The sequence below is a fragment of the Chiroxiphia lanceolata genome, chromosome 3, assembly GCF_009829145.1.
Source record: "Chiroxiphia lanceolata isolate bChiLan1 chromosome 3, bChiLan1.pri, whole genome shotgun sequence".
NCBI classification, from domain to species: Eukaryota; Metazoa; Chordata; class Aves; order Passeriformes; family Pipridae; genus Chiroxiphia; species Chiroxiphia lanceolata.
Window position 1 is genome coordinate 45,032,280 of NC_045639.1, and position 26,607 is coordinate 45,058,886.

At 39.0% G+C, this 26,607-nt stretch overlaps 1 protein-coding gene across 9 annotated transcripts in view; it reads left to right on the top strand.

Annotated features, from left to right (window-relative positions):
- Positions 1–26,607, top strand: part of RPS6KA2 (ribosomal protein S6 kinase A2) — a 284,207-nt gene that overhangs the window by 207,664 nt on the left and 49,936 nt on the right. For all 9 annotated transcript variants that reach the window (XM_032682394.1, XM_032682396.1, XM_032682402.1 and 6 more), the window contains 7 exons: positions 4,652–4,732; positions 5,535–5,614; positions 8,670–8,776; positions 16,375–16,412; positions 17,135–17,277; positions 24,967–25,037; positions 25,870–25,958. In XM_032682394.1, coding sequence (XP_032538285.1) covers positions 4,652–4,732; positions 5,535–5,614; positions 8,670–8,776; positions 16,375–16,412; positions 17,135–17,277; positions 24,967–25,037; positions 25,870–25,958 — 609 coding nt within the window. The remainder of the gene's footprint in view (positions 1–4,651; positions 4,733–5,534; positions 5,615–8,669; positions 8,777–16,374; positions 16,413–17,134; positions 17,278–24,966; positions 25,038–25,869; positions 25,959–26,607) is intronic.

The window sequence follows — 26,607 nt, forward strand, 5'->3', positions numbered from 1 at the left end:
TGTCAGACATGCAGGGGGATTCCTCTCCCTGTTATTTCAGGTCAAGGGACTCAGTAGCACTTTGGTTAAAATTGTCAAAAAGGACAAAAGGCCATATGAACAAGTCACTAAGACACCAAACCTATCATCTGACAACCCATTCCTAGTTTAAAAAATAAATAAAAATTAAGCTTCCAAGTGCCAATTTTAGCCTGGTGACACCAAGAAGATTGTCTCCAAAAACAGTGGACAAAGACTGACCCACTCAGAGAGTAACCAAATCACCAGGTCCTGCCCTGAGCCACCTCCAGAAGACTCTGGGGAGGCTCCTGTACCTCAATGCACCCAGCAAATATTCATGGTAGAACTAGATTTATAAAAGGATCTATGCATCTAACACCAACAATTAAGTTATCTCAGAGCTACTGATGAGTGTTAGAACTCTCTTCAGTTTTAGATCCCTTGCAGAGCTCCCAAAATCTATCTCAATCTCTTTTTTTAAAAACAGTGTTTAGGCTAGAAGTCATTTAATTATTTCTAGAGGTGTATAGGAGCATACAAGTACTTTGCTTGCATTTGCAAGGCTGCATTAATAAGTCAGAGACATTCACAGGGCCTGAACACACAACTTACTGCAGTCATGAACAAAGCAGATTGTGCTGGACCTCAGCTAATGTGTACAGAAAATATTTCCCCTATGACACTCTGCCTTCCTATGCTGTTGGCGAACAGAGGTGAGAGCAACACCCAAGTTCAACATTTATGGAGGAAGTTGGAATATATCACATACATCTCCACACCTTCTGTGTGGGCAGGCAGAGCTGGACAGCCCCAAGTCACTGCCTCCCTGCTCTGCTGCTGGTCCTCAGAACAGACAGGATGGAGGTAGACCTGCTCCTTTCCTCTCTGCTGGTCTTTCTGATAGACAAATGTCTTGGCTCTTGTCTCTTACCACTGATGCACTGCCCTGTGGTTCCTCCCATAGGAAAGCCCAAGACGAGTTTCACTGCACTGAGGACTTTGTTGTTTGTCAAGGCTGTTTTGCAGCCCAGTGCCCTTAGCCAAGGCAGTCCATTAAGATGTCTGTAATATGCACTGTCTTGCTGGATCTTTCTCTGCCTAAGACTTTTAAAGAGGAAAGCCATAAGTAGAAAATGGTGTCCATCATGGGAGCACTAATTTAAAGCATCCATGCCCTGATGGGATCCAGCTGGCCCCAAAGGAAGGCGCACGACACATGCAGGGCACCAGTGGGGTTTCAGCCCAGGGAGCAGGGTAGATGTCATCTCACTGCCACCCACCTGCATTAGTGGTCTTGTCAGCAAAAGGTGCTAGTGGAGTACTGGGCTGGCCCAGGCCATGTGAGGACAGCAGTGCCCAGACGGTGACTACCTTTGGTGCTGCTGAACCTCTGGCTTCATGAGCCTAATTTCTGCTCCAAAAAGGCCAGTATTAAAAAAATTAAGTGTAGCCTCATAATGCAGCAGCTACTGAAGCCAATTTTTTCATATGAGATTTTCTGTCCCAGTAGCTATCAAGTGAGTATGCTCAAGTTTTTCATCTTCCTTTTCTTTTTCATTTTCCCTTCCCAAGTTAAACACATTGGGAGGGAGACTGTGCAGGGGCAGGAGGGGCCACTTGGCATGGGAGAAGTGCAATACAAGTTTGGCTGTGGCTACCCAGGTGTCTGTGGATTTCAAACAGGTTCTTCTGCAGGCTGTGGCAAAGTTTGAGAAACTCTCAGCCCTACAGGAGCTTCTAGAGGAAGCTTTAAGAAACAAAAGAAGAGTTGCCAGGAGCAGAAAGTATATCTTACATATGTGTGTATGTAGGTGTCTGCATACCTGCGCAAAATTTCTCCTCCAGTACTAGTAGTTATCAAAGAAGCAATATCATGACTGATTTACAGTTTGTAAACAAAAGCAATTTCGTTTTTATTTGACACTTGAAAATTGAAGCTGAAATACAATCTTCATAGGTCAATACCAGTTTAAATTTGATAAACGTATTAGTTTGTACAAGACTCTAGGTAAAACCCTCATGCCTTGTAACATATAATCTATATGCAAAAATTGAAACTTCACTGCAAGTCATATTTAAAATTATTTCTTTTGAAGTAGAAAAATTAACTCTTACTCCAGCTAAGTGAAGACAGAGAAAAGACCAGCAAAGTAAGCAGTAATGTCCTTCTCTTTAATGTTCAGAACTAGACAAATAGAAGTGGATAAGCTCTATTTATTTGCATGTATCCTCAGCTGCCTCCTCTTCTCTTTCATACAACATTAATACCTAGAAATGGGAACTGTTTTTATTTTTGGGTAGCAGGTGCTTCCTTCATTTTTTACAGGCTCCACCAGTATGGTCTCTTCTACCTGGTGATCACCAGGAATTATTTCAGGGAGAGCTAATTTGTCCAAGATCATGCAAACAATCTTCGTAAATTTGTGCTCATTATTCCAGACTGAGTTCTCTGCCTCTGTCTGACATATAATAATAATAAGTGGCAAACCACACCTTTAAAAAACAAATTCAATATTGGTAGAAGGGTCAAGATTTTAGCAGTTGAGCGCTATTCCTAGTGAGCATTTTAGTCATACAGGTGAATATTCTGATGGTGCCCTGTGTTAGGTAATCTGGTGCCGGCAGATAGATACCTCTGGGGAGGCTGCTCCTGAGATTAAAATTGGCCCAGGCAGATGGAAGTTATAGAGTGAAAAAAGAACAGTGGCAGAAAGTGGATTTGCTTTCTAGAGAATATGATTCTTAGGATCTTGGGTGCTAGAACTACATAAAAATCTGAGCCTATATAGCTTCTGCCCTCAGAACATTTAAATCAGACAGTATTTGGTGCTGTAAAGATGGGCAGAGCAGGGCACATCACCAGCTGACCTGCCAAACTACAGTCCTGATTATGAGTTCCAGTGATCTTCTTTTGGCAGCCACTCTGAAGGTGGTGATTAGCACAGCTCTGGAGTAAATTAGGTTCAAGGTGGTTTCAGGGCCATGATTCTGGAGAACGAGATGTCTTCTGTGGCAACATCATCTTTTCTTTAATTTTGGCATGCCTCCTGTGTGTATGAGGGGAGAAGGGTTATGTGGTACCCTGATAGGTCCACAGCCTGTAACCACCGTGGCAGTGAGCAGGGCCGGGGGCTTTGGCAAGGGACCTGGCTGCACAGCTGGGCAGAGGTTGAAATGAGGAGGAGAGAAGCGTAGGCTGCTGTTCTGACAGCCTGTTCTCACACCTGTGCAGTGTAAATGCAGGTAGGCACTTTGTTAGGCTAACTAACCTAACTTAATGGGAAGCAACCCACGTAGCAATGCCCGCCTATACAACAAGAATTCCTGCCAGGGATCATCGCTGATCTATAGCATAAGAAATGGTCTGCCTTCACATAGGTTAAGCATTTTGTGAGTGTATGATGTGTGATTTTCACTTGGGCGATAAGATTAAGATTCTAAGATCTCCTTTGTTTTGAATTTTATCTAGAAGGTAGCTTGGGTTGAATGAGCTAGTAAACCTTACATCACTATTGACCTAAATTTAGCATCAAAATGGCAAGAAATCCAATTATCTCTCTAGTCCTATTTAAGGTTTTCAGATCAACTGGTTTGGACCTATTTCTGTGCATCAGTTTTTGAAGTACAGCAACAGACTATGTGGTTTCATTATGGTATGTTCATTACTGGTGTACTGAGAGGACTCAGCTTCTTAGCAGCTCAACAACACATGCATGCAGTGAGAGCATCTCACTGAGATCTCAGACTTTGCTCGATAAAATAGTTTCATAACATCTCTTGTAGATACTTTCATCTGAAAAGCATATTGGGATTGTGTAATGCAGCGAAAGAGGAAAATTTCAATACTTTCAATAAAACAGTGATTGACTAAAAATGCATCTTTAAGATCAAGATTTAATAATGTGGGGACTTGAATCCTCATCAGTGTCTAAACATTTTGCTAAATGTTTTTGCTTTGAAATTTTCAGTATCAGTTTTGTTTAGCTTGAACTCAGCTCACCTCTGTAACAATGATTTCTCTTACTCTATTGATCTTAACACCAAAAAGTATTTTTCTCACTGCTATCACACAATAAATTTATCTCTACAGACACATTAAAAAAATAGTGATTTACTATTTTTGTTTACCATTTTTTCTTATTAATGATTGTTAGGGTGGTTTATTGGAAGTTTTAAATATTTTGCATATAGATCACTTCCAGACAGTGATATGTCATAAACACTGCTAGCATCAGCAAAATACAGTAAGTTAATTTGCACAAAATTAATCCGACTTTCTCTGAGACTGGTACATTCTGTTTAATCTTACATGAAATAAAGTTATTAATTTTATATAGTTTTCATTTTCACATTAAAATTCTCTTCTGTGAAGTATAATTGCCTTCCTGTTGTTTGTAATTCTGTAGTCCTTTTAGTTAGGGCAGTTTTCTACAGAGGAAGATAGGGAGCCTTCCTGAAGAACCTACTCTTACTATACAGTCAAGACAGGCAGAAAAAGAGGACGCTCAAGTGGTGTGATTTGCCAAAGGTCACACCACAAGCCATCAGCAGAGTGAGAAGCAGAATCCCAATCACTGTAACATCATTTCAGTACTGTATCTAGTGACCATGCTGCCTCTTAATGTTGCCGTTCTTGTCGCCCTCTTTATAGTTCGAGATCGGGTACGATCAAAAATGGAGAGAGATATTTTGGCAGAAGTGAACCATCCCTTCATAGTCAAGCTTCATTATGGTAACTATAATAAAATATAATTCATGTTTGTTCTTAATTTGGTTGGATAATTGTAACCAGATGTATTATAACTTCATACAGATCCCGCCTGCCTACTCACAGCTCTGTTTCTAACAAAGTCATAAAGACTACCTGTGTGAAATTCATCATTTATGCTAAAGGATAATTTCAGTATAAGTTTTAGCCATACCTCCATCAAAATAGATTTGTCATAAAGTCTGATGTGATAGGTAGTCCTCGTGGAGTAGCTGCTTCATATACACCTGCCAACCCCCTTACCTGCTGTCAGGTGTCATTTAGAAAGAAGAGAATCTAAATAAAAACTGTTTTTAATAACCAGTACCAATCCACTTTATGTATGTGTGTATATGAATGTGGGGTCTTGCTGGAGTTACCTCCTCATCAGCTTCCTGGGGAGCCCCATTATTACTGTAAAGGGTATTCTGAGGACATTTGAATAGTGCAGGCTCTCATCTTGCATGAAACTGGGAGCTTCCTTCTATGCCTAGCCCTCAGTGAATCCTGGTACTTGGTGCAGTGGGAAGTACTATTAATTCATAGGTGCTTAGCAGGAAAATGAATATGTTAGTAATGCACTGCTGTCTCTCAACTGATACCATTTTTCCCAAAGCCTAAACTCAATTGCTTAGTTCTGTACAGAAATTAATTTTTTCAATTCTCACAGTCCTGAAATGACAGTGAAGCAATGGCATGAATGATACACTGCTAGTCCATAAGACTTAATCTTTGGAGACTTTATCTTGATTCAAACTGCCAACATCTCCATCCTTTTCTAATGCAGCATTTCAAACAGAGGGAAAGTTGTACCTAATACTAGATTTCCTGCGGGGAGGAGACCTTTTCACCAGACTCTCCAAAGAGGTAAGCTGATAGATCTTTAACTTAGAAATTAAAGACTGTCTTGGATTTTCAGAACTGATGGGAATGAAAAATGGCCTTGGGAATAGTCCTATATATGTGTAATAAAGCTGTCTCATATTGCATGTTTAAATGGATTCTTAAAAATTGTATTTGAATTATGCCCTGGGTAATGCAGCAGATACCATGTAGACATCACTGTCAGAGAAAACTGCACCACTGCTAAGCCATTCCTGTAGCAAAATAGCCTCGACACATTGCTTTCAAAATAAATCTTGGATGTGATGAGAAACATCCAAGAGAAATCAATCCCCAATACCTTTTGCCCCGGGTATGAGCAGAGCATGTGGAAAAACACATACGCTGCTGGCAGAGAGAAGAGATGGCCATGAGTCAGGGCCGGCTACTGCAGCAATTGGCGAGAGAGCTGCCTCTTGGAGCAGCTGCTGAGAGCAGGTCAGGGGCCACACACCACCCCGGGGCTGGGAGGCTGCCTCACCCGCTCTTCTCCTGCCTGCAAAGAGCAGTTGCTGCTTCCATCACCTTCCCAGGCTCTCCTCCCTTCCCCATCCTCTGCACGCCCTGCCCCTGGAGAAGGGCTGCTGCTGCTTAAGGAAACGGCAGCCAGGGAACAGTCCAAACTTGAGTCTCGCTGATGCCCATACGGAGCGGCTGCAGTAGGTTTTCTAGGTTCATCTAGCTCTTTTCTGCATCTCCAAACACCTCTGTGAGCCAGCAGTCTCAGAGACATCCCTGTGTGCAGTGCAGGAGGCTCCAGTGAGGCAGGCTGGCTGCCCCAGCATTGTCTATCCCCGATATGATGTCCCCAGCCCATGGTCACTTTCCAGGGTGTGGAGACAGGGGTGCAGGAAACCACTTATAACACAGTCTTTAAAGACGGGGACCTTTCAAATGCCATCTTGAGGGGAAGCTCTGTTGCTCTTGGTTTTGGGGAGTTACTGAAGGACTAAAAAAGCTATGAAAACTAATTTTAGTCACACGTTCCCTAGCTCCGCCCCACCCCTTCAATTCCTGATTCTGTGACACGCTGCAGGCTGCTGTGTGCACCACAGCTTGGGACCCCAAGTATTTGCTTTCAGGGCTTGTTTGCTAATGCAAGAAGACATTGGCAACAGGTTAACTACACTGCTGAGTAATGATACTTATATAAGTACTTAGTACATGGTATCAGTTATTTTTAATATGAGGAAAAAGATTAAAAAAACAGTAAAATATCCTTCTGCTGTTTGTCATGAGACCAGGCTTTATTATGAGGCAACATTGCCATCTCAGCAAGGGCCTCTGTGGTTTCATGGAAAAAGAGAGAAAACGTGACACTTGTCTACAGAGGGCAGGTCCCTGTTCTGCACAACCAGAGAACTCAGATGTGGAAGATAACAACTCAGACTTTGTGCTTCTTTAAAGCTTCACATTTTCCCCAAAGCTTTTGCCCCAAAGCCAGTGCAATTCACTGACTTCTCTGCTTTATACCAATACAAATGAGTCCTCTTAACTTGACAATAAAAATGTACTTCTCTTTTTCCAGTGTTTGTAGCTCACATTGTCTACCTATATTTTGCAGCCATTTAATGGCAAGGAATTGCAAAGGAAGAAGTTCTGGGAAAACTTGTACTGTTTACAATTGTTATTATAGATTTGCTTGAATGGTATTGATTTCAGTGGACTTTCAGTCAGATCCCATATATATATATATATATGTATATGTATATATCGCATGCATGCATGCAAAGCTTACCTATTTCTTGCTCTGTCTTTCTGAGACATCTGACTTTAAGATGTATCTCTATAGATTAGATTTTTCCCTGATTCTATTGATTGAATTTCTTGACTACATAATTTATTTTAAACCTTATAAATAATTTAAATTTATTTTGAAAATTAATGCAATTTTTACATTGAGTACAATTTAATTTTTAGTCATGGTTTTTGCTTGTGTATTTATTATTTTGTTTGTATTTTTATTTCTAGCCTTTGCAGTGAAATTCTTAATTAAATTTTGAGACATCTGTTCACTGAATCATCTCTTTTTTCTGTCAGCTGTCTGGAGCTTCTCAGAGCACTTAAGTATTTTGGCTACCCCTTTCTGACAGCAGAGACTTAATTTTAAAATCAAGCTCTGCAATTTCTACTGTACTATTTGCATACTGTAGTATTTACATACTACAAATAAGTAAATTTGTATTGAGCTGACTCATTTTACTTCTGTCATGCATAGTATTCACACTTGTGAGTCCAATATATCATATTCTCTTTCTGCATTATTATCTCTGTGCATATTGAAATTTAACTGTAAGAGAAAGTCTGAGAGACAGTGAAAGCTGAACCAAAGCTCTTTCTTGCCATCTGAGTTTTTCAGAGCTTAGTGTTTTTTTAATTACAGAAATTTCTTCTCGCCTTAAACAGGGCTTTCAGTTTTAGCAGTATCCTGTATCAACCATAGAAAAAACAACCCTCAATTTACACCTCGTCAGGCTCTGGGTGTTAGACAACACATCACTGCTTAGGGCATCTGCACTGAGATTCCTGGAACCCTCAGTGTGTGAGGTTTTAAATCCAACTCAAAGTCTCTTCATGCTGTGTATTCTGCTTAGATTTGGAAGCATTTCGCTTCACGAGAAAGGTTTTCCCATGCTGTTTCCTGGGAGTTTGGTAACCAAATGTCAAGATTTTAGCAAATTAAGGGATATGAAAGCAATAAGGACTGCACTGAATGTATTTAATTTTGCGATTTGTTTCCAAATGCTAAGGAGTTAAAACCTTATTCGTATTATTGTGACATGATGTCATCTAAACAGATAAAACAGATAAATAAGAGCAGCATATTTTGAGGAACAGAAGCACTTAACAGATCAAGTTTTGTTTTATAAGGAGAATCTGGTAAAAATTGTTAATGTGAGTACAGACAAATTATGGAATATTAAATCTGATATAATGGTACTTCCGGCATTCCCAAGTTAGACGATTCCTCCCTGTCTGTTTAACACAAGCCAGCCCATCATTGTCCAATAAACAGATGTGTTCTCTTCCTTCGCTCTAGGTGATGTTTACAGAAGAGGATGTCAAGTTCTACTTAGCTGAGCTGGCCTTGGCATTAGACCATCTCCATGGTCTTGGAATTATTTACAGGGATCTAAAACCAGAAAAGTAAGTTAACAAGAAAAAGCAAACTGAAACATAAATACATGAACTTTTAGGTTGTTTCTGTGCCTTGTCATGCTACTAAATCAGGTGCCAGAGGCTCTGCCTTCCTTCTTGTATGTTAGACTCTACACAAGTCCCTCACTAACGGCAGTAGGGTCTTCCTATCAAATCATTTTAACATGAGGCCAAATGTTTTGATTGTGCTCCAGTATAATGGGACCTTTGTGTGCCTGGCCTTCAGTTTAGTGAATGATCTCAGCATAGGATTCAGATCCCTGTGCCTTTAGCTTCTGTAGCACCGTTCTCTATTTGCAGCATTTAATCTGACCTTCCCCTTGCTGCAGTGTAAACCACTCAAAGCAACTCCACTTCCAGCTCATACGAAATATGTCATGGTCATGGCACTGTTCAATTTTATTGTAGTCATTACTTAAAGTGAACGAGCATGTCTGAAAACTAGTGTACCCGTTACCTCACAAGAGATATGATAATCAGGATTTTTAAAACACTTTTGCTAACTATCCAAAATATTTTCCAAATATTTATTCTCACTTATATTTGCAGCTATTTTCTACTCCTAACGTGGTGCTATGGAGCATTTTCCTTTCTCTTGTTTAATTTTCAGTACTTCAGAAGAGCAAATGACACCCTCAGTGTTTTCACTGGGAATGGCATGATACTGTTCTTATTCCATGCCCTTTGCCTTGTGCTTTATCTGCATCTGCTGGGCTGGCTCAAATAAAGCAGGCTGCAACATTTAAAAGTCACCAACCTTTTTAATGTAATGATTGCCATCATTTATAAAAGATGACCATTAAGGGCAGTCTGCTTGGCAGTTGCTTACACTTTCAAAGCCTAACAACAAAGCAACCTTTTCCTTCTGTGACATCAAATTGAAAAATCTGCAGCTCTTTCTTTAAAGTGGAGTGTTATTCCTCTCACGCTCATGGACAGAACAGGAGACCAAAAGTGACAGAAGGTGGACTTGGGCATTGGGAAGTTGAAGGGGAGGAAACTGTTTATCTACATTACAGTTCTGTGTGATTTAAATTTTAAGTTCAATTTTATGTTTTGGTTAGAAAAATAATAGTAGTAGTAGTACCAAACAAATTTAACAGATGTACATAACAAGAGCTCTCATTCTTTTGGGCTAGAAACTGTTTTGCAGGTAAACAAATTTTTCAGTCTAGTCCATTTATGCAACCAAAACTGAAAACCAGTGTCTTAGGCAAATATGGGAAGTCATCCTCCAAATTAAACAACAAGAGGGAACAAAGTACCGGTTTGTTACTCATATGAAATGCAGGTGGGCAGCCGTCACACTACAGCTGCCCCAGCCACGTGCTGTTGCATCGTCTGCCAGAAGCTCTTCGATTTCAACTTCATTGTGAATTGCTTTTTTATCCATCTAGTATCAACAATCATGTACATAATAGAATAACTCCAGTTATAGGTTTTCAGTTTTAAACTTTGATTCTAGTGAGCATTGGTATGAATCATGCACTACTTTTCTGTCTGATGTTAGGCGAAGCTGATTTTCAAGCTGACACATGATACATGAATTTGCTATTTGAAGGTATCCAGACATGAGCTTGTATATTCCAGTATAAGTCACAATGCTGCTACATTTATAGGGACATGCTGTAATTTTTTGCTTTAGGACAAGTTAGAAACCAAGGAGAAAATTAAGTGCATGTCAAAACTATTCACTGTATTTGAGATACTGAGAACTGGATTTTTCAGAGTTCCCATCATGAAGTGTCACTTTGCATTTCAAAGCACATCTCTCAATGACTCCATTGCAAGTGAGAGCACTTAAAATTTCTGCAGACCAACCTGCAGTGCTTTAAATCAGGGATCAGTGAATCGAGAAATTAGAGCTCACCTAAGAAAGGAAAGTGTCACTGATTTGCCATTGTCAAATAGAAACATGTAAAAAAGATGGAATCCAGCTTTCTGTGTATTTTTCTCTGAGGTGAAATCAGCCATCCCCTTCACTATACTGTTCTGCTAAAATCCCTGAGTGTTAGCAGTCGCCCAACTGGGATAAGATTTCTCTGGAAGAAAACAGAAAATATTATTGTGTAACTGAAGACTTTTATACAGTGAGTGGCAACCCTCACTCTTGTATTTCCTAACTTTTGTATATATGGTTTATGGTCTTTTATGTGCAGTTAAATGGATAGCAGTAATACAGTTTAATTTGGATACAATTGCCATAGTATAAAATTGGTTTACATGAATGTTACTGTTGTACAGGAAAGGGAATGACCCAAAAGTTCTTACCTGGAGATAAAGCAAGGCACCTGATTGAACACCACATCTTTTAAAAATAGTTCTATTACTGCAAAGCCTATGTGTAGCCATACCTAGGACAGCAGAGCACAACAGCCTGCGATTTCACTGGAACTTAAGGTTTACATTAAAATAAAGAGATGCAACAGAATAAAAAAAAATATTCTCAAGGGAAAAATTGCTGATTTTTTAAGTTATTTCTGGGAAAGAATGGATTTCTAAATAAGACAGTAGAAGAAAATTAGGACCATCTCAGGATGTTCTCATCCTCCCCTTGCCCCTGGCCTAGGTTGAATATATCAAGGCCATTATAGGTGTGTTGCTAACCTAGTCTTAAAATAGCTGCTGGTCTCCATAGGAGGCCTAGAAAGGACATCTAGAAAGTTGCTCCAAATAGGTAATTTGAAATTTCTTTGCTGCTGTTGCAGGCCACTGCTCCTTGGCTTATCCTCCTGGAGTCCCCAGCAGCAGCCTCAGGGGATTGCGAGCACATCGTTCTTCTGTACACTGAACTCTTCTTCAGTAGTCAGTCTTTATAGGTGTTCAGTCATTCTCATTCCTTTTTGGTTTCCCTTGATACCTATCTCCTTTGAAGTGCAACGTGCAGAATCCTACACAGAAGAGGCATTACCAGTCTGATTAGAGCACGAGGTTTACTCTATCAGATTTGCAGAACTGAGATAAACTAATTAGTTTGTAATTTCCCAATTCTCTCTCTCCCCTGCTTTGTTAAAGGTAGGCACTGCATTTGATCTTTCATTGTTTAATGTTTTTGCTGTCCTTCAGAAGCTTCCAAAAGTAACTGCTAATAGGTTTGAGATAGCTTCAGTCAGCTCTGTAAGTATCCTAAAAGGAAGTTTATTAGAATTGTTTATGTCCAAAAAACTAGTTAGAAAATAGGACTGTTCAGACCACTTGAAAGAGCCCTCAGTACATTAAAAATTAAGGTTCAGCATTTTTTTTAAGATTCCTTGAGCAAAAATCCACGTTAACAATTCAAAGCTATGAATTAATTTTATGTGCAACTGAGAGTAGTTCTAAAGTCAGCTATACTTACTTCAAAAAGGCAAGAAATTGAGTTTTCTAGTTAAATTCTTGTTTAGAACAAGCTTCCCTTAAATTGTTGCAGCCAAATTCTTCTCCTTGAGTTGTCTTGGTGGTTTCAGTGGCATCTCTTGTGAAACAAGGTATTGTTCAGTCGCACGGAGAGCCATTGAGTCACTTACATGGTGAGACACATTTTTATTTAAGAACTGCAGGATCAAGCTGTTAAATATGGTAAACATACCAAAATAGAAAAATGGGAACTTTTAAAATAGTATTTGATGCATGTTATTTCTTATGCTGTGGTTTAAGGGGATGAGTGACTTAGAAATAACTCTATCATCTGAAAATGTGCAGACTTTATTATTTGTCTTTGCTTTTTCTCTCTCCGGGGACCTAGATGCACCTTGATATGTTCTGTCAGAGGGGCTTTGATTAACAAGGAATATGTATGTTGTAAAGCCCTCAGTTGTCTGTACAAGGGATAGTTCATATAACTGCTCATATAACAACTTATGTTGAACTATATTCTAAAACACTGAACACCAAACACTACTGTTTAATGCAGCATGTTGCAAACCTTCAACAATTCTTTCATGAATGTAGCTCCCTGTAGAGAGGGAAAATCTGAAAATCAGTAAAGGACAAAGGCTTATGGTGGAAAATAAACATCAACTTCCATCAAAGTAAGAAGTCCCTTTTGGGGACTTTGGGGTGTCAACAAAGCCACAGCAGAGAGGAGTTTATGTTCGGCCACGTGAGATAGCATGGGATCATGTGAGATAGTATGGGATCATGCAAACACTGAAATGTCCCAAAATGCTGACAGTTTGTGAGAATCTTTATCTCTTTGATGGATATTTGGCTGCTTTATCTGGTACTTCCGTAACAAAACCTGCAATCAAATAGAACACTCTTTATGAAGTTTCATATTTTCTTTCCCAATTGAAAATTTGGCTACAGTTTCTGAGAAGCATAAAGTGTGGGTTAAATCTTCTGCAAAACTGTGCAGACTTAGAAAAAAACTTAAATCATGGAGAGGAAAAAAAAAAGCAATCCTAGAGTTCCTGCTTGAATAGATTTGGCAGAACTTCACATTGATTTGGGTATGTTGGAGCTCAAAGTGAAGCGCAAAAGACATGACTCAAAATCAAAAAAAGATATAAAAATGGGAGAGAATTGCTCTGGCAATTGAAGGCATGATATAAAACAATGTCAACAACTCATAATGAGAGCTTTTTATCCCTGTGATAAAGTTGCATCAGAAAACTACTATGGAGTTTGCAGTCCTAGGTCTACCAGGAGCTTCTCTTGTAACTTGGAGTATGTCATTCCTCTGCTAACTTCACTGCCCAGCCTCTGGCATGGAGATTTTCAGCCTTTATTTTCTGAAGGCATACTTTCAAACTGAGATCAGTGAAAGCAGTTTGTATGTGTGTGGGATGATCCTGGTGCTAAAATGTTCAATCATAGAATAATAGAATATCCCCAAGACACCCCCAAGAATCACACCATGTGTCTGAGAGCATTGTCCAAACACTTCTTGAACTCTATCAGGCTTTGTGCTGTGACGACTTCACTAAGGCACCTGTTCCAGTGCCCAACCAGCCTCTGAGTGAAGAACATTTTTCTGATATCCAGCCTGTACCTCGGGTCCTGTCACTAGAGAGAAGAGATCGGTGCCTGCCTCTCCACTTCCCCTCGTAAAGAAGCTGTAGACTGCAATGAATTCTCCCCTCAGTTTCCTCTTCTTTAAGAAATAGCCTTATTTTGTGGAATTCTTTGTTCCAAGCCTTTGTATGGTTAACTTATTTATGATATTGGTATATTTTTCACCAAATAACAGTTGTTACTGTTTTGAAGAGCAGGTCAGCAATGACAGTATCCTGTAAAAGCATTCAAACCTTAAACTGAACAAATAAAATGGAAAAATCTCATAGTGAAAGGTTATCATTCAATGGAATTATAGCCTAGTTTAGCATTTAAAAGTAGTCTACTTTTTATGTTTTTTATAATTTTAAAACATTAATTTAGAGGAAATATTATTCTCAAGCTTGAATCACATTTTCAACTTCTGGGGTTTTTTCCATTCCACAGAATAATACTAGTTTATGGCAGATATCCTGCAAACCATAGCTAAAGTAATTGTGATTGTCACAATAGAATTTCTACTATGGACATATTGGGAAAAAAGGGAACTGTGAAGTGATAAAGATAAAAAGAGATGACATAGAGTATGATCAGGTAATAAGTTTACTTCTACAGTCAAAGGAAAAAAACCTATTTGTTGTTGTAATTCATATGTTTAGAAGCAAGTACATTGTTCTTGGCTTCTTAATATCACTCTTAAGATAATTCGGTGCAACAGTTGTCTTTTTTTTTTCCCTCACTTTTAGCATATTATTTTCTTCTTCCATCAAATATAATCTTTGGTTAGTAACTGTAACATTATTGGTGGTGGCAGATGGCAAATATGGAAGCACCCAGCTGTCCAAAGAGTGCTGCCAGGGGCCAGAGGAAGCTGCCAGCAGCTGAGGGCACTGTATAAGGGTGGTTAGGGAACATGAGACAGAGAAAGAAACTGTAGATCAAGTTTTAGGGGATATAGAATACAATACACATCCATTGGAAACCAGGATCTGTTCATTTTGCTGCTCATGTGAACATTTAGTGTGAGAAAGTCTGTTATGTGCTTCTGACTCAACTAAGACAGTATTATCAGTCTGACAGCTGTGTTAGTGTTGCCTCCATCCCTTTAATGAGGGTAAGGTATGAACCTACAAATCAGTGTGAAAGTGAAGGTATGGGAAACATACGTTGTATCTGTACAGAAGCAGCATGGATTTTCAGTTGGAAATTATGAAATATAAAATCTATGAAATATAAAATTGATGTTTCGGGGAAAATTCCCACAAACTTTGAATTGCATTGTTATTCACTGGGGCTTTCTGGGCATGGGGCAAAATTTTGCATGATTTCTTTGAGCTCTACTGTCCCTTGCTGTTTTTCCAGATCCGAGTCTGGGGAGTTCACACTCAGTTCCACAATGGGAGCTGTTTTATTCTGTTCTCTTCTGAAGTATGATTTAGGGGTTGCAGTCAAAAAATATATATTTAAACGTACCTATTATAGGTTAGTACCTAAAAATTATGCCTCTTCAAGAAAACTGTGGAGAAAGAATAAAGGTAAAGTTGCTTTTATTGAGAAGAAAAAGCTTTAATTATTGAACGCATAGTAGGGACTCAGCTTCTGGCCTTTGTTCGATGAATCACACGACAACAGCTTGTTCCAAACACATAAATGAATGACCAAAGATCATCTTTTTTCAGTTATGTTTCAGTACAAACACAACCTTTCATAAAAGTATAGCCCATTATATTTAGTCACTTCTGTCTTATTTTCTTCCTGAATAATTGGATTAAAGTGACTCTCTAAGAGAAGAGGAATATAAAAATAGCTGACACCTTGCTAGACCATTTTGAAAAGTGAATTAGAAGTAACTAGAACTGAAGAAACACCACCTTCATTACTATGTCAGTATATACTTACCAAAAATCATTATTTTTTGGATTCAGCGTTCCTTCTTGTTTCCACAGAACTAACACTGCTTTTTGTGAACTACAGTCATTTTTCACACAGAAATGTTGGAATGCCTTTGTGAGAATAAAATACATTGTCAGGTGACAAACGTGAGAACACTTGAACTTGGCTTCCAGGCTGAATTTTCATTTGTGATTTTGGACAGAATAAATTAGCAGAGGCTGAGATCCAAGCGGTTAGGTTGTGACTAGTCATTGTGCTCTATGATCACTTTTATTACTTCAGCATGAACCTGTGGAGTTAATTTTAGGTCCAGTGAGTCCAAACCCTGATTATTGGTGTGATTGCTGTTTATTATGATGAGCAGAAAACCTGTAGCTCCTTCTCCTGCTGGAATAATACACTATGCAGTTGTTGGCTTTGAACACTGTTCTTTCTGAGCTCTGTTTGCATGCTCACCTTGAGCATCCTATGGAGTAAGGAGGAGGCTCCTCATGCAACTGCTGCAGGCTGTGTGTGCTTCAGACATGAGATTAGGCAGACCTTTGAGGCTCATTTTTCTTTCTGGAGCCATAGAATCCACTAACAATTTGTTTACATAAATATTTTGAGTCTTGCATGTCTCCTTGTCTGGCTTAAACATTTTTTTCATGTTTGTTAACTGACCTCTGTGCCTAACTAATGAATGAATGTTTTTTTTGTTTTTGTTTTTTGCTTTATAGCATTCTTCTTGATGAAGAGGGTCACATTAAGATAACAGGTATGTGACGCACAGAAAAATTTATGTCTACAAACTGATTCTTTTTTCTGCAGAATGTTCCATGTTTCTTGATCTTTGGTTGAAAAGAGTTTGCTTACAAAAACTACAAGCCAGAAGTGTTTGCATGGTGGGCTTCTCTGGCAATTTTCAAACCCCCGTGCTCCACAGTACATGGAGAACATAGCATTTTCTTGGTAAAATTGTGCTCCTGACTGATGTGAAGCATGTGGGCTTGGCTGCCTACCACTGTGGATGAAAGGATGCTCCTGTTATGACTGCTTTACTCCAAGCAGAGGATGCCTGGAAAGACAGCCCTTTGCCACCCTGGAGGTGCTGTCTAGCCATCCTTTTCCCTGGTGGCATCTGCGATTATTATTGCTAATACTTTGGTTATCTGAGCAAGAAACCTTACCGGTAGTGCCTTCACCAAACCTGAACTGTATATTTCTGCTTATTTAAACTCTCTCTTCTGCTTTGGGCCAAAACCTCTTTATGAACAGAGAAAATGGTATATCTACTTTCAGGATGTATTAACAAATGCCAGCCAGACACTCCATGTCAGCAGGGCTTCAGCACTTAAGTGCTTGTAGCCATTTTGCACACGAACAGAAGGGTGCTTACTCAGCTGGTTAGTGTGTTTTGTTCAAATCGATTAAGTGAGCAAAATCATAAATAATCATTGTTATAGACTTGACAAGTTTTTTTCGTTTCAATTTATTTAGATTTTGGTCTGAGTAAAGAAGCCATTGACCACGACAAGAGAGCATACTCGTTCTGCGGGACGATAGAGTATATGGCCCCAGAGGTGGTCAACCGACGAGGACATACACAGAGTGCTGACTGGTGGTCTTTTGGTGTACTAATGGTAATGGAAAATTTGTGTTTGTTTGTTGGAGGGATGCCTGTAGGAGGGATTAGATCCCTCAGATAAAAAGTATTGCTTTCAGCAGTTAAGGTTTGATAGAAATGTAGGTGCGTAATGATTGCTTGGTCATTTTCATTGCATCGGCTGTGTCAAACTAGCTGCTCCAGGCAGTATGTGAAGTAACATTTGGCCCCCAGAGTCCCTCTTTTTTCTTACTGTCCTTTGCTGTCTCAGTTGGTTGTCATGAGTCATGAATATTTCTCCAGCACAGAAACAGGGCAGGGCAAGCTCAGAAAAGCAGGAGTGTTTCAGAAGAAACATCTTCCTAGCTACTAATATGGTTCCTGTTAGGAAACAATTCCCCAAGCAGCAATTTTGAGATGTTAGGGACATTCTTCTAGAGAAACACAGAAATATACTCTTTTTAGCAAAACACAGATTTAAAAGGATGTATTTTACAGGGCTCTCTGAGCATTTCACAGAACCTCAGTGGTTCTTTTGCCTCTCATTTGTCTTCTTTATAACAGCACTGGTGACTCTTGTTCCACTAATAACTGGCTGTGCATGTTCTGTAGTCTTATTAGCTCAAACCCCTCTCTTTTCTTCTGATGGGGAAAGAGAACCAGTTCATATGGGTGCCATGGCATCATTCTTTCTTCTGTATCATTTTGTAGTGTCTTGATTATGATTTTGGGATGTTTGCTTTGTTCTGAATACATGCTGGAGCTGGTTAAAAAAAATTCATGTGTGAAAGAGTTTTAAAATAATTGCTCTTCAGAGGGGGAAACTCACCAGAAACAGACAAAAGTGTATGAGTTGACACAGAGCAATAGCTGGGAATTCATCTTTTCCTTACAGCTCTTTGCATTAGATTAGTTATACAGAAGTTGCAATTTCCCCCCGCTGTTGTTAAGAGCCCTGCAAGCTATTCTAAAGATAGTTTAAATTAAGTTGGTATCGGAAACTTTGCTAATTCATTTTTATACATGGAAATCAATGAAAAGTTAGATAAAATGCAAAGGAATTTACTAAAAATCAGTCATGATAGATTGATCTAATATTTTACTTTATGAGATAGCCATCTTTTTCTGAACAAAGGAAACAAAGTGCCTCAATTAGAATAGAGTATTTGCTACAGTGTTGCAGGGGAAATCCATTTATTGAAGATGCTTATTAGTCCAGTAATAGTCCAAAATTGGTATAGTACCTATACCATCATAGGGAAAAACACCACAGAAAGAAAGGAGCTATTTCAGAAGAGCAGAAAGGAATAAACTCATTGTGAAATGCAATTAGCCTGGAAAGTAAAAGAAATCTCCTGACTGCTGAAGAAGTGAGGTCCTAGAAAACATTTTCCAAGAAGAGCTCCAAGAGATACAGACTACAGTGAAGTTGCTTGGCTTATGAGAAGGACCCAATTACATCCTCCTCTGTGCTGCAGTAGTTGACAGTGGAATGCAGTGTCAGGAAAGTTTTTCAGAGAGGGATTCAACTCTCCTCAAGCCAGCCTTATAAAATTAGCTGTTCACATGCTAACCTACTCCCCCACTGCACCCGTCCAGCCTTTTCAGTCTGTGGTGCTCTTGGTGCTGAGAAGGATGACAAAATGATCAAGGAGATGGTTTGTGACACTGTATTAACACTATAGGTTTTGGAGCCCAGACATCATGTATTTATTGCTCTCAGAGGAATATGTCCAGATAACGAAGGTGATGCTGCTCTCTCCTGAAGTATGCAGGCTGCAGGTGTACCCAAGTGCTCAGTGCATGATCACCACCAGGCAGCACAGCACAACTCTGCAGCTGTGGCTCACAGTGCACCTCACCACAGTTATTGCAGCTTCCCTGCAGAACCAGGGCAGAAGCAGAAATTAACACAGTAATGTGCTCTTCTAATACAGAATCATTTCCTGTGGCATGGAAGCTGTTTTAGGTAGCTATATAATACACTACATTCCACAATCCATAGAGTATGTTTAAATTTTGTTTACCTTAAGCAGACAACTGGTGCCACCAGAGGAAGTACGTATAGGAAGCAATGTGAAAAACAGTGGAAATTTGGGCTGGGGAGGGCCTACATCACTGATCTAGCAAGCTGACACGAGTTAATCTAAGTAAATATTGTAATTTACTGCCTGAGTTATAAAAGGAGTGGAACATCCTTATCTCCTGTGGCCACAAATACATTTGTGGACACTCAGCAGTTCTGAACCATATGTTTAATCAGGGAAATCACTAGGTTATATCTCATAGAATAAATATATCCCTACCCCCTACCCTTTAATTTTTTTATCATATATTTGATTTTGGAGGATAGCTGTACCTTCTCACTATTTGTCTCCAGTTAAATGATGGTGCATTTGGTGAATAGATTGTTTTTCTTTCACCAGCTAATAAATTGGGCTACTCCCTCCCTGTTTTTTTGCTAGGCTTTCTTTTTTTTTCCCCTTCCATCACTCTTTTCAACCCTCCCTTAGGGATTCAGTGTATTAGAACTAGAAAAGGTAAAACTCTCTATAAAAGGAGATGAATTAAAGAAAGTAAAAACTTTGTAACTGTAAGCGTATGCTTTAAGCCTTAGAGTGTTACCAGACATCTTAGAGAAAAATGTGTCTAATCAGTTCAATCTTTTCTTCCTTTTCAGTGTTTAACTGGTTGGGACAGAAAAAGGGTATTTCCACACACTAAAAGTGTGGGAAGATTTTATGATGCTGTCTTTTGCTCTGCTCTTATCTCCTTGTTTTCCTTGGTTTGTTACTTGTATGTTCTGTTAGGGAAGCTGTTTTTCTGACAGTCTGAAAACCTGAAGATAATTAAATGGCATTCAAATTAATTATTAGCATTTCTCTCTAATTAATTTGCATTATGATGTAAAATAGACAAAGAAAATATACCAGTTGGTGGCATATGCATAGATTGAAAGGAAGTGTATGTGTATGTATTTTCATATTTATGTGATAGTATAATTTTCATTAATTTTGTAATATTTATCAAAAGAGGGAATATATTAGGCAGATAGTTTTAAAATGGCCTATAACCTCATTATCAGAAGAGCAACCAAACACTCTCTTGTCTATTCTGAGAAGAGGGATGAATACTTTGATATGAAGAGTTGGGTTGTGCTAGCAGCTCCTCGCCAACCTTCACTGACCAGGGCACAGGCTAGAATCACACCGAACTATCCTTGAAGACAACCTTAAATGTCACATGTTGTGATGATTAATACCAAAACAAATTTGTCTGGAAATTACTATTTTCCGGTCTTGACTTTTTTATTCTTTATGTTATTAATTATTTCATTAATTATTATTCACTAGGGGGGTCTACCATCAACACCAGTATAATTTTATTTATCACCTGGTAGATCTTTGGCACAGGTCACACAACCAAAACTGTTACCTGCTCTGGTTTTTTTCTGTTCAATTTGTTTGAATTGTTTCACAGTAGCTTAGTATATGTCAAAGGGTATAGTTATAAAAATCTTGAAATTTACCCTTTCCAGCATTCCAGAGGACAGTACCAACCTCTGATTAAATATGTGATGATGACTGCCGGGACCCAACTATAACTTTGTGCTGATGAATTTATGTGGTTTATCATGACTAGACAATTTTCTTTTTCTACCTTTCTGTATGTTACTCACTGCATTGGAGATTTTGGATAGGTCATACTCTGCAACAGTTTTGCATCAAAAAAAGAAATCTGCATCAACAGGCATCTGATTTAAGTTGTTAAAAAGTTGGATATGTAATACTTTTTCAGCTGCACGGCAAGAGCTTTGATGCCTGCATTGCTGTCTCTGAATCCCAGATAAACTGGTCTGCATGATATAACATACACAAGTCTCTTAGAAAGCCTCTCAAAGCAGTGGTTTTGTAGTTCATTGTACCAGCTGATTTGCAAGGTTGCAGACCTCATGGAAGTTTTATCTGCTTCAGTTCAGGAAAGAAACACCTTTGAGAGTCCTGTGAGCAGAGAGGGGAATATAATTAGAGAAAGAACGGCTGTAATGACTTAGTAAGCAGACCCAAATAAAAATTAATGTGTTTATATATGTCAGCAATTTAGGGAATGTGTAAGTAGCGGAGCCTTCACAAGGAAAGAAGTTGTCCTTTTGGTATCCAAAATATTCAGCTCTGTAGTAACTATATGGTAGCGTTGGAAAAATCAATATGAGACATCAATGCATTACAGTCTTCTTTTACAAAATCCCATCATAACACTTGTTTTCTTCCCAGTGCAAGAGCTGGTTTTCGTGAACATTATTTTGAATGTTTATGGTCGCTGCTATGTTAAGATATTCAACCCTTTGCAAGTATTAATTCATTATGCTTCACACCCAGCTAATAATGAAAAATTCTTAATGCATTTTACAAATGATAAAACTGAGTGCTTGAGAAGCTCTCAGCTACCTGGAAAATGATAGGAAGTATTGAGAAGAGAACCTGGCCATTCTGACAAGACTGTCTCTCTCTGCTATCCAAGACTGAGTGATATCAAGTTTCTTCGTAACCCTGAATTTTATCCTAGGATCACAATACTTCAGCAGACTTGGGCTGAAGTAATTTTCACAATCTGCTCTCCTTCCATCTGTTAGGAAGATTCATATGGCAGTTACTCCAGGCTGTAGATTTTTTTCTCATTCATTATCTTCCTCACAGACCTACCAGGATTGCTTCTTGAATCCGTTTCCTCAGCAAATGTAGCACTCTTTTCCAAGGTCTTCCCTCATGTATATGTTCTGGGGTCTCAAGTGCTGGTGTTTTGCCTACTGAAATTGGAGACTGCCCTGAAAACAGGAAAGCACTGCAGAGTATGTAGAGACCTTAGCAGAGGCTGGACTATATGACTCCAGAGGCCCCTTCTTATCACGCTTTAATTCTGTGGTTCTCTTAATAGGCAGCTGAACTGGAACAAATGTTTGCCTTTCTTGCTGAATATTGGTACAGAAAGGAAGTCAAGGTAGGAGGGAGGCCCAGCCTTCTGGAGTACTGGCTAGCAGAAGATAGCCCTCCAGAACACCTAGGAAGTGAATCAGTGGGAAGGAAGGAGCAAACAGAGGGCTTATATGGATGGGAAGGTGGGGAGAGTGAAAAGTGAGTCTCCCAGCAAAACTATAGGGACTGCTTTAATAGCCAAAAATACTACAGAGTTCATTGACAGCTAGGCTTAGCTTATTGTCAACCTGCTGTGACCCATACAGCTTTGTATGTATGTGCAAGGGTGTAAGCAGCAAGTGCTCACTTCTGTATTCATGTTCAGGTTTAGCAATATTTTTTATTTTTTGAAAAAATAAGCAGGAAAACAGTGCAGTAAAGTGGTAACTTTAACTGATGAGATGAACTATTTGAATATTTTTTTTCAGTCTTGTTATTTCATTTTTAACCTTCAACAGATTTATTCAGGACTGCAGTTGAGAAACCAGTGCTTTCTTCTAGCTGCAGCTTAGTTAAGTTCATTGAAGCAAAAAGCTCTGGTACACTTAACTCATGTAGCTGCCTTTCACTTTAAATATTGATGTTAAGTGCACTTCTTCTGAACCTGTGTAACTGGAGACGTGGTAGCAAAGTGCTAACCATTACAGCAGCACAGTAACTATTCCCTGCAGCCTCCAGGCTAGTCATTTCGCCTACTCCTGCAACTTAAATATCCTTCCTTCCTTCCTTCCTTCCTTCCTTCCTTCCTTCCTTCCTTCCTTCCTTCCTTCCTTCCTTCCTTCCTTCCTTCTTTCCTCCCTTCCTTCCCCTCCCCTGACCCAGCAGTTGCTTATATCTGTATCATCTGCATCAGCAGCGTCATGCCCAATGCTGCCAATATAAATGAGATGTAGCAGTCATTGCTAGTGCTGTTAAATTGGATTTATTAAAACAACAAAGCAACATGAGCAAGTTTAAGTGAACATTAGGTACATATCCTGAACATAAATGCTTTAGAAATCACAGGGGTTTAGTACAATACGTACCATTTCTGATGCTGCCCTGGGAAGCAATGTTCTCTGCCCCTCGTGCCCAGTACATCTGAACACTTTTATCAGGACTAAGGCTCTAATAGGCCAGAATTACTTTGAAAATGGTAGTTAGGCTCCAGAGTCATTTAGGCAGTTTTAAAAATAGTCCCCCATTATCTTTCTCTGTAAAAGATGAGCTGCTTTCTTCCAGCTCTACCAGGCAATTCTTCTCTTGCCTCTCCTGACCTAAGTAGAAGATACCATATTTGTTTTTGTCCAAATCTTGTTTATATTTGTCAGCTGTAAAAAATTTTTAAAAGTGTTTTTTTCCTGTTTCTACTACGGGTTTTATTGCCTTGAGGTAATTTGTTATTAATGCAGATTAATCCTTCAGTTAATTATATTCAGTTATCTGGCTTCTAAACCTCTCCCGGGCCCTCCTCTCAAAACTAGCATAGCAGTTTCACCATTAGTTTTCTTATGTTCTCTATATTTTTCTCGTGGTATAGCTATATTTAATCTGGGCAAAAGGAAGAGTCAGGCTGTGGAGATGTCTGACACAGGTTTTGATAATGAAAGGGTCCTTTTTAGCACAAACATGCTTCTTGGGAGCAGTGGGGCTTCTTGTGGGATAAGGTACAAAAACTACATATAGGCTTGCAGAGTCTTTCCTATCATAACAGGTATTTAATTATAGCAATGAATATTAATTATTAGATGCTTATTATAGTGGAAGAGATCCAAAGGCTGAGTCACAGACATGAGCAAGTAATGGTTCTCCTTACCCTCAGTGGACACTATCCTCCTTTGTGACCAGGCTGAATTATGTTCTTGGTGTCTGTGTTTGGTGATGCATAGCCTTCAGCATCCCTTAGTCAGAGAAACCAGCTACCACATGTACCTCCATGAAACACCATGGCAAGAGCTGCGTGAAAGACCTGGTATTGAATCCGTATTAGGCAAGCTTCTGTGGCTGGGGCTTTGATGGGCTTTTTTTTTTCTTCTTACAGATGTGAAATTCCAGTTGAATTTACTGAAAGTACTAGTCTGTTTCAAAGGAACCATGAATGATTGATGTTTCCTTGCATGTGTTAGGCAAATAATTGATGATGATTGTTGAGTTTTGCTTTGAGATTTGAGTTTAGGTAAATGTGACACTTCCAAAATTCGTCACTGAATACAGCCAGGGGAATCAAAGCAGGAGAGAAGAAGCACACTCAAACACCTTGAGAATGTGGGGTTTATGCTTGTTTCTCCTGCAAAATATAGCAAAAGCATCTCTGAGTGATGCAAATACGCAATCGAAAAGGTGGTTTGACTCAACTTAAAAAGATGGGGAGTGGCATGTTGAACCCATTTATCATGGACAATAACCTGTACCAAACACTTAAGAACATCCATATCCATGCAGACTAAGGGCCCCTCCAGACAAATATCTCATTTCCAGCATTGATCATAAAACAGATGCTCATGAAAACAGTGTATATGACACTTCTTCCCAAACATACCAAAACTTGACCCCAAGTATCAGTGTAAACAGTTTGTAACAAGACTCTCAAATTAAACAGTCTCATTCTGCATAATCCAGTCTTACTGTGTCATTTTTTTCTGAAGCACAGCCTGTTGGACCATTTTGTTTCCTAAAGTTTTCAGTTGTGTTGAAAATAAAAGGTGGATGTGTCTATCAGCCATGCAGACCACCTGAACGCCCATTTGATTTACCATTTTTTTGTTACTCCACAGTTTGAGATGCTGACGGGATCATTACCCTTCCAGGGAAAAGACAGAAAGGAGACAATGGCACTCATTCTCAAGTGAGTATTGAAACTGGTTTCATTCTTCTAACTCTGAGTTAACTCTACCCTCTGGAGAGTCTATAGATCCCAAGTATATGAAGGGTATTGTGCATCTAGATTTCAAAGCTATGTAAGGCATGAATTTGGTAAGGCACACATAGCTGATGCCTGTATGTGACTCTTAAAACTACTTTCAGAATAAATAGTAGGAATTGAATTTCTGAGAGGGCCTTACAAAAGGAATCTATCTTACTTTCTCTAATAATGTCAATATCCATAAAATGTGGGAACAGTCAAATTACTGCAGGACGCCTTGTATTTTATTGTTGCCGAGTTTCAAATATTTTCCTTTGCAGATTTCCTGTTCATTTGATATTAAGTGCAGACACACGAATTTGAAGCTGAGCTTTCTTCAGTATTACATTTTTTTTCTGTAGCAGTGAATGGCCAAGAGAAAAGTTTTACGCTCTTTAAACAGTATATGGTGTAGTACAATTGCTTTCATTAGGTTTGGTCGTTTAAATTCCTCTTGATTCCCAAATTTATTCCAGCAAGCTAAAAAAGTGGAGAAAATTCTGTAGGAAAATTGCCTATTTAGATTGCAAAAGGTTTTATGAGATTCATTGAATCTGCTCTACCTCTAGTGAAGTCAGTGGCAAAACCTTCCTCACCTTCAGCAGAACAAGATTAAGTCCTTGCTCTGTGTTGCATTATGCTTACGTAGTCTTTTTTACACTGATTTCATGTGTCTGCCCATTCTAACTACTACAATTCCACCTTTTCAGCCACAGCAGGATGGAAAAAAAATCTTGAAAAATATATTTTCTTTTCAAGTGTTGTGTTCTTTCAGAGCCAAGCTGGGAATGCCACAGTTCTTGAGCATAGAAGCCCAGAGCCTGCTTCGAGCCCTCTTCAAAAGGAACCCCTCCAACAGATTAGGTATGTATGTGCATTTGATCGGGGCATTTGTTATGTGCACTCTGCCTCGTAAGGTAGTGATCATTTCTCTCAGCACATCTTTTCTGATAGTTATCTTCTTCATTATGTTGCATTTTCATTCCCTCCCAGAGCACAATGAACCTTGAGCATTGCTAGAGAAATTTGCAAAGAGCACAGGCAAAGCACTAGAATTCAAAACATGATATTAATTTTTATTTCATTTTTTTGATAAAGAGGGAGAATAAACTGCCAGCTTTTTTTTAGGAGGATTTAAGATAACTGCTGAATATGATACTATAGGGAACTGAGAAACAAGTGTGTTTTAAAAATCTGTATAATTTAGCTGCAAATCTGAGGTTTCATCTTTGCTATTCTCAAATGTGTTTCAATCCTGTTGCATTCTGTGAGCTGGGAGCATTCTCACAGTAGGCTTTCATCTTTATTATCCTAAATGTATCACGGTCTTTTTACTAATGTCTCTTCACCCTTTATTAATAATCCTATTTAAATTGTGAGAAACGAGAAGTATGTATTGGATAATGTATCTTATGTCTGTACACTTGTTTAAGAGTTTTATTAAGAAATTAATTGCATTTGATGAGGTCATGGACAATGCCTGTTGCATGACTTTCATTGCAAATTTTGTCCT